The sequence below is a fragment of the Geotrypetes seraphini genome, chromosome 8 (genome assembly GCF_902459505.1).
Source record: "Geotrypetes seraphini chromosome 8, aGeoSer1.1, whole genome shotgun sequence".
NCBI lineage: Eukaryota > Metazoa > Chordata > Amphibia > Gymnophiona > Dermophiidae > Geotrypetes > Geotrypetes seraphini.
Genome location: NC_047091.1, coordinates 1,432,539 through 1,445,770, shown reverse-complemented (window position 1 = coordinate 1,445,770; position 13,232 = coordinate 1,432,539). Strand labels below are relative to the sequence as shown.

At 41.0% G+C, this 13,232-nt stretch overlaps 1 protein-coding gene across 9 annotated transcripts in view; it reads right to left on the bottom strand.

Moving 5' to 3' along the window:
* Nucleotides 1–533: 533 nt before the first annotated feature.
* Nucleotides 534–13,232, bottom strand: part of LOC117365124 — a 32,171-nt gene continuing 19,472 nt past the window's right edge. For 8 of the 9 annotated variants that reach the window (XM_033955104.1, XM_033955109.1, XM_033955111.1 and 5 more), the window contains one exon: nucleotides 9,144–10,758. In XM_033955104.1, coding sequence (XP_033810995.1) covers nucleotides 10,351–10,758 — 408 coding nt within the window. In that variant the 3' untranslated portion in view covers nucleotides 9,144–10,350. Of the gene's footprint in view, nucleotides 2,007–9,143; nucleotides 10,759–13,232 lie in introns of those variants that run through there. The other variant, XM_033955113.1, reaches the window with a different exon arrangement.

Genomic DNA, 13,232 nt, shown 5'->3' with positions numbered 1-13,232 from the left:
CCACCAAGGGCCTATTTTGACTAAAAGTAGCCCCCAAAAAACACAGAGAACCCTCAGAAGTGGTGATTTTAGGAGTGATTTTAAAGCGCCCCCTAAAATCTCTGATTCAAGCTGTCAGCTGGTACTCACAGAAACATGTGCTGACAGGAAAACACTGCAGAAAGAGCTGAACAGCTCACAGGGAGATCCTCTGCCTCAAAAATCGTGAATGGAAAGACTGAAATTACATGAAATAAAACACGAGCAGAAAAGACAAACTCCTATAACCTGGCTTGTAGGAAGAAAGACTGATGTTCACAAGGACAGTGATGAGGTAAGAGGAAGAGGGAGTTTAAGCCTCTGAAGTTTGAGGCTTCCTACAAAGTTCTAGCGGCTAGACAAAAATAATCCACTGGTCCTGGAATAAAGTGGGATTGTACAAAAATCTATGTTAATATGTTAAGCTCACCCAAATCATATAATTTCCCTGTCCCATCCTCCCCTCCTGGCAAAGCATCACAATGTGTAAATAACTCCCTTTCTAAAATTTCTTTTAATAATAATAATAATAATTTATTCTTGTATACCGCCATACCCAAGAAGTTCTAGGCGGTTCACATCCGTTAAATTAAGATCCGCAATGACACATGGATTTACAAAATTTTGACAGAGTTACAAGCAGCGAAGAAGGGAGCTTGGGAACGCTTTAACAGAGTTATTATCAAAAGTACAAGCAGCATGTACACCAGTCTACATATGTAAAAGTTAGGGATCTGGGTTAGGGACAATAAGGCTTCTAGGGCCCCTCCAATATCTGTTTCTATAGCAGAATGGCAGCAGCAATGATTGTCTTCCACCGAGTTGATGGTCTGCTCTCTGGTGCATGCCAACCTTGCTGAAGTAGGGCAGGATAAGTAGACAGCAGGCCATAAGCTTGGTAGTAGTCAACTGCTCTGGGCCCTTGGGCACTGCCCGGTTGCCCATATGGTCAGTCTGCCCCTAACAGTTGTTATTTACATGTGGGGATACTTCTACAATGAGGTCTATAATCCTACTTCAGTTCTCATCTTTGGCCTTACCAGAACCCCTGCTGTCTTGAAGGAGCAAAAGCAATTCTCACTCACTCCTGTTCTTATAGCCCCATATTTAAAAAAATGGCCACCATGACCTCTAGCAGTAATCTCACAGCCTTATCACCAGGTGTCATGGTGCAAGTGGGGGGTCACTTTTCTGCTTGCTAGATGCCAGGCACCCTGCTAAAGCCAAGGATGGGAATCATAGGATGAAAGGGGTCTATGGAGTCTAGTATTGCAATGTAAGGGGTCTTTCTGTGGGAGGTGCCTGAATCTGTTAAGGGGTGGGGAGATTTGATGCCTTGCCAGGGGAGGGAGAAAAGGTGTGATTGTGTCAGCGTGATCCGATGACTTTGGGGGATGTGTGATCAAACATGTTGGGAGATTTGGATATTTTGCAGAAAGAATCAGAGACCAGCAGGGCTGACCAGGGGATAGATGCTAGGGGTGGGGAGATGGAGAATTATGTTGTAGGATTGGGGCAGTGTAAAAAGCAGGAGCAGTGATTCCAAAAACCTGCTCCCATGCAGATGTGAGGTTGGGGAATGTCATATATATGTTTGTTTTTCCTAAATGCAGCTATTTGAAATTGCTGCTCCTGCTGGATGAGAGAAGACATCAATGTACAGTCTTGCATCTCCATGTACACCTGTTTGAAATTATTGCTCATGCTGGATATAGGAAGCCATCAATATACTTGCACATATTTTACAAGAGGCTCTATGTTTGGTTGAACCTCTTGTAATATGCTGTGGGAATTCTCTATCTCCTGATCTGGACATCTGAATTACAATCTTCGTGTCCTTTCTAAAACAGGGCACCACAAGTAGTAATAGAAAAAGAGAGCAGTCCTAGCTCATGAAGCCAAGAACAGAGTTTTTGGATTGTTGTTGAGAAATTATAAAAAGTTGTTTATTCTTGATCCCTTGATGATTCTTGTTCCATATTTTCCTCCTGTCAGAAAAAAATGACAGTTCTGGTTAATATTTTTTTCCCCTGTGCATTCACAACCTTTCAGCTCTAGTTGCAGAGGAACCACTCTCCATGCATAGGATATGTCCCATGTATTTATTTATTTAGATTCGTAGTCCATCCTCCCAGGGAAACAATGTAAATGACCTAGACCTGCGCACCAGATAGCACAGTTACTTACCGTAACAGGTGTTATCCAGGGACAGCAGGCAGATATTCTCACACATGGGTGATGTCACTGATGGAGCCCCAGTACAGACACTTGGAAAGTGGATACATAGTAGAGAGTTGCACAGGGACAGAAATCAAACCCGTCCCTCCCCCCCATCCCCGGTATTAAAAAACCTGTCCCCGTCCATTCTCGCTAGGAATCAAACCCGTCCCTGTCCATCCCCGCTAGGAGTCAAACCCGTCCCCGCCCGTCCCTATAAACTTCAGAAGTAGTTATTTCATTTAAATATGCTACTGCATTAAAGGCTCTGGTAGAGACCCATTTACAAATAAGCAAAGACACTTTATTAATTTGGAAATATTAATTGGGAAGAATACATACTTTGCAAACGGGTTTCTACCAGAGCCTCTAATATAAATATAAAATATAAATACTAGCTGATGAAGACCCCCAAGCTGTCAGCTGAGGACTTCCTCTGCAGTTGGCCAGGGGTCCCTTTTGCCAAGCTTGGCAGGCAGCAGTAGTATCCCTGAGTCACAGATGCTGGCACCTCAGTAGCTCATGGATGCTGCCAGTGACTGCTGTGCTTGGTGGAGGGGTGTTCTGGTCGTCTCTAGAGGAGGTCCTCTGCTGGCGGTGCTTGGGGATCCTCACCAGCCACAGCAAGGGTCAGCAAGTACTTCAACACTGTAGAAATAAAACTAGAAATGCATTTCCTTTTCTTTTGAACACAATACAAAGACATTTGCTATATACATTCCCAAAGCTAACATATTTTAGTCAATACATTCCAGTTTTTACCTTTGTTGTCTGGAGAATTATTTTTCCATCAAGTTGGTCCCAGTTTGAGGGAAGCGGAGGAGGAGCTAAATCAAAATGGCGATCTGAAGGAGCTCGACTGAATGCTCCTGATTTACCTGATGGTTAAACGGAAACCAAAAACCCGGGTTTACCCTTCAGAACCCGGTTTACAATCACAATTACCTGGCCCGATGGATGCGTTCGTCGAACGCGGGCCTAAATCAGAGCTGGATGAGAAAGCCTCGGCGGGAAGGGGAGAGATATCGGAGAACCCTCTAACTTCCTTTGAGGTGGCCAGCTTCTCTCCGGAGGAGTGCAGAACGCCGGCGCAGCCACTCCCCAATCCAGTGTTGCAATACACTGTGGTTAAGGGGAGTTCAGTGAGCTCTGAAGGGGAGGAGGAAGAACAAGCGCTACGGAGGATAACAACCGCTTTAGGATTACAACAGCAGCAACAAGGGAACTTGGAATCTGTAGGGGAGAGGCAGGACTCACCCCTGATGAATTTGCCTGCAGGTACTGTGAAGCTCAAAGAAATGGAATTTAAATTTATTCCCTTACAAAAGCCCCCAATTGTAGACCTAAATTCTATCTGGGAAGCAATTTCAAATTTGCAAACTTCCCTGGGAACTCAATTACAAACAATAACATCTCATTGCTCTGGGATACTTTCGGAGACGCTAATATTACAACAAAGAGTGGGCAAGTTAGAGAAACAATCTTTAGATCAGGAAAAAAAGTTGGAAATAATGGGAGCACAAAATTAACTTCTTATAAAAGAAAATGGAAATATTAATTTCAAGTTAGAAATGCTGGAAAATACAAGAAGGAGACAGAATTTGAGAGTAATTAATTTTCCCAAATCACCTGTGGTTCCTGCATTGGAAATGTTTAAACGCTACCTTTTGGAGATTTTAAAAGTTCCGCAAAATTCTTTTCCACCTATTTCAAAAATATACTATATCTCCATGGGGAAGAAGAAAACTTTAGAAGATCAGCAAGAACCTGTAATGGATGTATTGGACGTGACAAACTTATTAGAAACATCAGAGACAGAATAGATAAGCGCAACCACACTATTTGTTCAGTTAGCTATAGAGAATGGCTTTTGAAGATGTTTTTTAATTATAAAGATGTAATGTTTCTGAATCAAAAAATTAGGACGTACCCGGATGTGTCTAGATTAACTCCAAAACTCAGGTTTTAAAATTGGGTGCAACATTTGTACTACGATTTCCATGCAAATGTTTGATTAAAGGAGTTAGATATATTTTCTTTGATTCTGCACAGCTATCTAGATTTATTATTATGGATAAAGAGGTTAGGACAGCTAGTACCCCTATAGCGCTCATAGTATCCATAAGCACTCATAGTTAATACATTAGGTCCACTTAAGATCTTCCATTTATATTACCTATGAATTAATTTTTCTTTGAATTATGCTCCAATTTTGAAACTCCTTCTCCAATATTGTGGACTAACAAACAGTTGAAAGAAAAATGTTTATTTTTCCTTTATTGTTTCCAATAATTACTTATATTTCCATGGATACTGTTGATTACGATATGATTGTTGTTTATCATTAAAAATTTGAAATTCAATAAAGAATAATTAATAATAAAAAAAAACGTTGGTCCCAGTTTCTTTTTTCTACTTTCCCGTTTTCTGCAAATTCTTCTGTTGCTGTCCATTGGTTCCTCCTACCATAGTCCAGCATTTATCCCTTTCTCATCTTTCGCCCATCCACCAGCCCCATGCCCAACATTTCTCCTTCTATCACCCCTCTCCAGTACCATGCCACATCTCTCCCTCCATTCCCTTCACCACTATGTCCAGCATTCCTCCCTTTCAATCTGTCCCTTTTCTACTACATTTCTCCCTATCATCTTCCTCTTCCCTATCATCTGTACCTCACTCTCTCCCTATGACCAAAAATTCTCCTTTCTTCCATTCCCTGTGTACACCATCTCTCTTTCCCTCTCACTGACACACTCACGCCTAATTCTCCCTTTCTAATCCCTCCCCAACCTCTTTCCCTCCGTCCTCTCTCCCAAGCTTATGCCTTCTGTGTCCAAAAGCACACTCTCTCCCTCCCATGTTCCAGAACATCAACATTGAAGCAAAACAAGCCTTATAAAAGGAAGGCCTAGGTTGATCCCTTCACTCATAGGAAAATATAGCCTAACTTTAGTTCAGGTGTGACAACTCTGCCTAACCTTTTCCCAGCCTGCTAGCTACTCTCTCATGCAACAGCATTCTCCAAGCCACGTGAAGTTTAGCGCAAGCAAAATCAACCCCGCTCCCAGGCGCTTTACTCCTACCGTTTCCTCCTCATCCAGGCCAAGTGAGAGCTGAACTTCTTCGCAGGGCAGTGGGCCCTGCACGCTGCACATAGCTGACGTGAAGCCTTCTGGGTCAGCTACGTGTGGCGTGCTGGGAGCGCTACATGCTGCATAGAGGAGTGGGCAGGAAAAGGGGGCATGCGCACCAACTAAGCTCCCTCCAACCCCGCGGGATCTCCGAGACCCGAAGGAGGAACCTGCAGGTCCCGCGGGATTCCCGCCGTCCCCGTTCGGCTCTCTAATATACAAATGAGACAGAAAGCCTTTCTGGCTATGAGGGCTAGAGTGCAGGCTTTATCTGCTAACTTTGTGTTAAGATTTCCTTGTAATTGTTTTATTATATATGAAAGTAGACAATTTCAATTTTTTAGACCCTAAACAATTTGAAGAATTCTTAAGAGCTAAGGAAGAAATTAGTGTCATAGTGTAATCCCATATGTTCGCTGCTTGACTGGCATGGGAAGGGTCTCAAAGTGTCTTTTCATAATCTTTAAGTTGTTTTAATGGGATATTTTTCTTTCCTATTTTTGGACCGCAATTGTCTTAGGGGTCCTTTTACTAAGGTGCGCTAGCTGTTTTAGTGCGCGCTAAAATGGCTAGCGCGCCTTAGTAAAAGAAGGGGTTAATGTTGTAGGTGAATTATTATTGTTTCTTTGTATTCTAGTTATTTAATTTTGTTTCTGTAATTTATTTCTCTCTAATTTTTGGTGATGTAATTTTGGAAATCTAACCAAAAACAAAGAAGCCTGATGGTGACAAGTCACAGAAGCTAACCAACGAGTCTAAGAAGAGAAACATCCATTCTAGGAAGTGTGATAGATTCAGGCTTTTGCATACCATGACTCTGAAGAATGTGTTAAATCAGAACTAGACTTGTTTGAATTAGCCCCAACCCAAATCAGTATTAAAAACAAAAAGAATTTATGTAGAAATATCGCCATTATCGGCTTTGTTGGAAACAATCCCTTTGGACTTTTACATAGCTGGTCATGGTGAAGACTACATTGATTTAAATAGTACTCTCTTGTACCTGACCTGTAAAATTGAGGAAGACACTGATACAGTAGCCAAAATAGAACTGGTGAACTACCCAATTATATCACTCTGAGAGACCAATTGATTGGCCAGAGCAACAACGGCTACCCCTACACAGCCCTTAGAGGAAGGAGAACTCAAATCACAGTTTACAAGAAGTCTGTTTTATAAAGATACAACCAAATATCAAGAGGTGAGAGATATAGGAGCTCGCAACATTGGTTTTACCGAAAGAGCCCACTTTACATCTAGTCACAAGATGTAGTTGTTGGGGCATTTACATTTACACAGAAATCTATTTTTTTCAAGAAAAGCTGATGATCAAAGGTGTGGATTAGAGAATGACACAGTGGCTGTTCCGCAGCTCACCGCAGGAAGCCACAGGTAACCTGCCATAACGGGGAGTGAAAACCAGTGGTCACCGTGGGGACAAGGCCATTCACCGCCCTGTGGAGCGGTGAATGGTCTTGACTCCACAGTGAAGGGAACACTTGCGGTCATGGATCACTTGGTCCAGCAGCCCCCTCCCACCTAATCGCCACGTCCTGCCATCTCCCTCCCTCCCTCCCCTTATGTGCCGAATTTAATTTTTCTTCTCCCGGTGGCATGCTTTCAACAAGTCGCACACATAGCTGCTTCAGTTGAATCTTCTTCTCTGACACAACTGGAAACAGGAAGTTGCTTCAGAAGAGAAGATTCAACTGAAGCAGCTGTGCACGTGACTTGTTGAAAGCGTGCCACTGGGATAAGAAAAATTAAATTTGACACATAAGGAGAGGGGAAAGGAGGGAGGGAGATGGCGGAATATGGCGATCAGGCGGGAGGGGGCTGCTGGACCACACGATCCATGACCGCGCATATTCTCTCACAGTAGGAAGGAGGACGTGAAAGGGAAAGAGATGCTGGGCCAAGTGGATGAAGAGGGAGACAAATATTGAACCCACAGCAGGAAAGAGAAAGGGGAAGACAGGCAGGTGAGCCAGATGCTGGAAGCAGGGGAAGAAAAAGGGAAAGAAGCTATATGGGGTTGGAGAGGAGAGAGACATTGGTGTGGAAGAGGAAGAAAAATAAATCTGGACTTAGGAAGGTAACAGAAACAGAGGGGAAATTATTTGCATGGGGGCAAAGGGACAGAGACATAAAGGGGAGATACATGGGGGGAATTATGTACATGGGGCATAGGGACAGAGACATAAAGGGGAGATACATGGGGGGGGGAATTATGTGCATGGGGGCAAAGGAACAGAGACATAAAGGGAAGATACATGGGGATGGTATATGGACACAGGGAGGGAACATAGATACAGAGGGGAGATATTAGAAATGGGGAAAATAGGAACACAGAAGGGAGATGGTTTGTGGGGACGGGGACCGAGCTTGCAGGGATGGGACGGGGACCGAGCTCCCAGGGATGGGGACAGGGACTGAGCTCACAGGGACAGGGACGAGCTCACGGGGACGGGATGGAGACAAGGACAAATTTTTTCCCTGTGTTATTAGTGTGAATCTCAAAATTAAATTGACTCGTAACAAAAACTCCTATTTAATTCAAGTTTCCAATTTTATTCAAAAATTTGTTATACCACTTATCATATTTCTAAGCGGTGTACAGACTTCATAAAAATAGGGTCATACATACAATTATAATCAGTTGGACGTACAAGAGACTAGCTGATGTACAAGAAACAAGCGGGTAGGGAGAGAACTCCATTAAATCAATACGACAGTAAGATGGTTAAGGATAGAACAGTAGAAAATGGGAATCCTGTCTGAGATAGTCCATTAGAGAAAAGTTTCATATTTCAAAGGCCAACCAAATTTATAAACTCTTTATCCTAAATGCAGCCTTCTTTGTAAAGAGAATTAAAGTGTCCCCTGGAATGCACTTGAGACATGCTGAAGCTCTACTGAAAGCTAATGCGATAGACCGTGTGGGGTTGAAAGTGTTTAGCATACTGACCAGCGCACATTTGACTAACCAGGAAAATCTCTTTTAGGGACAATTACCAAAGCTCACCATGCTGGGGTTTGTGGATAAGATGCTTTTAGTGGTAATCATGTTAAAAACCCATATATTTTTAAGCATTATGATATTAATTTTGCTGCTCTGTATGTGGATTTTAACAAATAACCAGGAAATCTCGGCATTGCTTCAGACAAGAAGTTGCTCCAGCTACTCCTGAAGCATGGCCCAGATCCTCTCATTGGGGAAAGGCACCAGTAAAGGCGGGGTCTTATTCAGTATGGTTGTCCAGAGAAGGTGCTGGTGCTGATTCAGAATACTGGTCTTGACCTGGCAGAGGCTGGGGACTGGTGCCGATTCCCTGGAAGGGGTGCGGCCCTCATGAAATGGGAGCTTTTTGAATGTTGGTGATGCTGATGCCCTGGTGCCGTGCTTTGAGGGGGACCTTGATGGTGGTGCTTTCTTTGCCTCCACTTGACACACTGGATAAGGGTCCCTCAGCACTGACAAAGACCAAGGAGTGGAAGAGTAGCCTAATGGTTAGTGCAGTGGCCTGAAAACCTGGGGAACTGTGTTCGATTTCCACTGCAGTTCCTTGTGATTCTAGGCCAGTCACTTAACCTCTATTGCCATATGTACAAACTAAGTACTTGTATAAAGTATGTAAACTACTTTGACTGTAACCACAGAAAGTCCCACCCACCATCCCAAAGACGATGTTGAAACCTTATGAGTCTGGTTCAGAATTTCTCTCTTTCCCCTCCCCCTAACCCAGCATTCTTCTGCATACTATATGAATTCCGGTTGCCCCTGCTTTTACTGGTACCAGTACTTCTGTTCAGCTGCAGGTTTGTAAATAGTAGCAGTAATCAAAACCTTTTGCACCCAAGTGCTCTCAGCTCCTAAAGGCCCTCCTTGGTCCCACCCCTGACATATATTTTCTGTTTCAAAGGAGGAAGACCAGGGAGAGCTTTCAGAAGCTGAGGGCGCATATGTGTAGGGTTATCATATGTCCAGGAAAACCTAGACATGTCAGGATTGGGTGTGTGTGGGGTGTGTGAGAGGCCAAGGTGGGGTCATGTCCACTTTTTGTCTTCATAAATACGTTAATATTACATAAGTGCAAAGTGTTTTGATTACTGCTGCCATTGGTGAGCCCACAGCAGAAGCAACTGCAAGGACAGTAAGAGGAAGGCAGATCAGCACAGGCCATGAAATGTGATAGGGCCGGTGCAACAGGTTAAGGCAGTTCTTGGCACCCTCTAAAGTACTGTTTAAGTTTGGTTGTATTTGTTTTAAGGTCTTGTTTGGTATGGCTCCTACTTATCTGTCCTCATGCTTCGAACAATATAAACCTAATAGGATCACTCGAGAACATTATCTATTTGTTTACCCAATCATTAAATCTTGCCGATATAAGAGATTCTTTGACAAACTATTCAGATTCCAGACAGGTAAAACAAATTCATGGTTATGTACCATCATTTCTCAGGCTCATTTATACATGTCCTTCAGGAAGCTGCTGAAAACTGATTTGTTTGATAAATTTGTAAATTGATGTCTTGAATCTTGACTGGTAAATTGTATATTGATTTTAAATTGTTTATTTTAGTTTGGTTTTAATAAATTTTAAGTCAATTGTATTTTACTTATTGATTGTATATTTTTTCTCTATATGTGAACCGCCTAGAACTATGTGGTGTGGCGGTATAGAAAAATAAAATTATTCTTATTACTAATGGTCAGGGGCCCTCTGCCACAATTACTGCATTTTCCTAGTTGTACTGGCTCTGGATTGGGGATTCTCTGATTCATGCGTTACTGAATTTTGGCACTGTCGTTGTTCAAACTGCACACTTTCTATTGTATAACGAATTCTTTATGTGGGGGGGGGAGTGGTAAGATGGCGGCGGTATGAGAACTGCTAGTGAGAAGCTGTGGTAGAACCGACGACTGCTGGTGCCTTCCTTTAGAGATATTTTACCTTTTTTAGCTCTTTCGCTTTGCTGCATTCTAAAAGGAAGGGAATGATAAGGGCTGTACCTTCGTCGGCCCTATCTTCAACGCCCACCCAGCAAAACGTTGACCGCTTCTTTGCGGTTTTGCCATTGGTTGCTCAACATACCGGAGGAAGTGACCTGGCTTCAGGGGAAGGTGTTGGAGAAACTTTTTCCCTATTGGGATTCGAAATATCTCTATCCCCTCCGGCTCCATAAAACCCTGCGTGTCCAGCCTTTGCTGGGGCTCAGCTGGAGGAGGACTACGATCCCGGAAGGGAATCCACGGGGCTTCCTGGCGAGGGCGCTGAGCCAGTAATGGCAGGGCAGCTGAAGATTTCAACAGCAACAGAGAGAGAGGAGGCATCCTTAGGATACATTTGGTCACTCCTTCAACGCCTGGAGACTTCAATCGGTAAAACAACTGAGGAGGTAATAAATATTAATTCCAAGCTAGACAATCTTACTATAACTGTTGACTCAATAAAAATGGATTTCTCAAGCCAAACCAAACAAATACAGGATGATACACAGCAGTTGCAAATGTTAAAAAATGCTACCATTAAAGATAATTCCTTTATACATAGAAAATTAGAACAAATTAAAAATTATAATAGGAGATTAAACCTTCGCATCTTGAATTTTCCATTTTCCCCTGGAACTCCACCCATAGATTTCCTAAAAAGATACTTAATTGAAAATGTAAAAATTTCCTCGGACAATATTTCTCCAGTAAATAAGATTTACTATCTTCCAAATAAAAAGACGCCTCAAAAAGTGATGGAGAAACAGAATGGAGGAATCAGATTGACTTTGGGAATGTTACTGCTCTTTTGAAACAAACTTTGAATGTAGAGACTGAAAGAGCTACTCTTCTAATATCTTTTGTTTTTGAGCAAGACTTAAATATGATTCTAAGATTATACTTTAAGAATTCTCAAAAATTATTTGGAGAACAATGCATTTGGATGTACCCAAATGTTTCCAAAGTTACTCAAGAGCGAAGAAAAGATTTCCTTTCCTTGCATCAAGAGACTCTTAAATTGGGGGCCACGTTTCTCTTAGCTTATCCCTGTAAATGTCTGGTGAGGTATTTGGGAATTAAGTACACTTTCTTTTCTCCAGACCACTTGAGGGAGTTTCTGAAGGTCAAAAAGATCATCAAGGACTGATTAAGAAATGGACTATAAGTTAGATGGTAACCATTTCACACTAAGCCTTTTCTTTTGAATTATTATTACTTTAAATTATCTCCATAAATAAGGGATAACATACCCCCTATAATTGTGGTCTAAGAAAGGGATAAGTAGCAAGAAGAGGCACTGGAGACATCACAACCATGTGAGAGATGAAATCTTTTTTGAAGACGTAAAAAAAATCATAAAAATATGTGAAGTCCCAACTAGGACCCAGTTTCGGTGATCACATCGCCTTCCTCAGGGGACAATATATATCTAAAAATGTACATATAAATCAAATGAACATGCATAAAATCCTGTGCAATGAGATACAATATAAAAGGATAAAAACAAAGAAATTAATAGACATCATTTTTCACTTTTTTATGCAAACATCCCTTCTTAGATATACACCTTTTGCACATGCGCATCTTTTTAGCGCTTTCAGTCTCACACCATTTTAACGGTTTTTAAACTAAAGTGTCATTTTTTTAAAGATTAGACATGTTTTTATTATTTGTTTTAACCATTTGTGTTTGATTTTAGTTTAGGTTAAGTTTTTCGTTAACATCAGGTAACTAATCATATGGGACGCCAAAATAGTCACCTCCTATTTAGTAGACGGCATCACACGTCTTTCATGAAAGCATCTTTCTTTTAAATGCAAGCCTTTTGCCTATGTGCAATTTCTTTGGCGCCTCTAAAGTTCTTTTCCCCATTAATGTAGCTTTTATTGAAAAGGAGCTGTGTGCACATTTTCATTCGTAGAGGTTTATTACAATTGTTTAGGCAGATATATTCCTCATACAACTTCTTAAGATTGGATTAAAGGATTTAAAGTTTTTGTAAGTTCACCACCCTACTGCCATTGCACAACCTTTTTTCATGTTCCCTTTTTTTAGTTTATTTTATTAGTACTAATTATGCTAACATGTTTATCATACGTTAGCAACATTAGTTAGTGCTATATTTCCCTCTTTACAACGCAACATGTTTTATATTTTAGGACGGGAGGTCACCAGTTAAAGGGAGCAAATTTGTCTCCCCTACACTTTTTTTTAAAAAAATGTATTTCTTTTTTTTAGAAAAATCAAATAGGGGTTATATAACAATATCTTTCAATTTTTTTTAAAGTATCTTTTGATAGAGCATTGTTTATTTTAATAATTTATACACATCAAGCTGACTAACTTCAGCCTATGGTTGTACACGGCTTAAAATCAATTCATATATAATTAACAGGTTCATGGTGAGCATTATTTAATGTGTGAATACAACGGTTAGATCATTCTCCTTCAAGTGTTTTTGAAAGCCACAATTTTTTCTCATGAATTAATGGTTTTAAGTAGTACATCCATTTTTAGCAAAAATAATTTTATTTTAATAGTAGATAATTTACCCATTATTTATGCACATAACATGCTTTATGTCCAAGTTTATGTTAATTAATTAATTTTAGAAATCAAATTATTATTTGATTGGAAAGACATCATGATCTTATCAATTAATTCCTGCATGATTTGTTTTAGCTGGGTATATTTTTGAAGGATCACTTTCCCGGTTTCAATCACCACACGCAATCACCACCTTATCTCTTATCAAGGAATCAGCGGAGACCAAAGTGCAATTGATACCTTTTAATATCTATCTGTATTTAATATCTACATTTAATAAACTGTAAGGAAACTTAGGATTGTCCAAAACACAGCGGTCCGCTTGA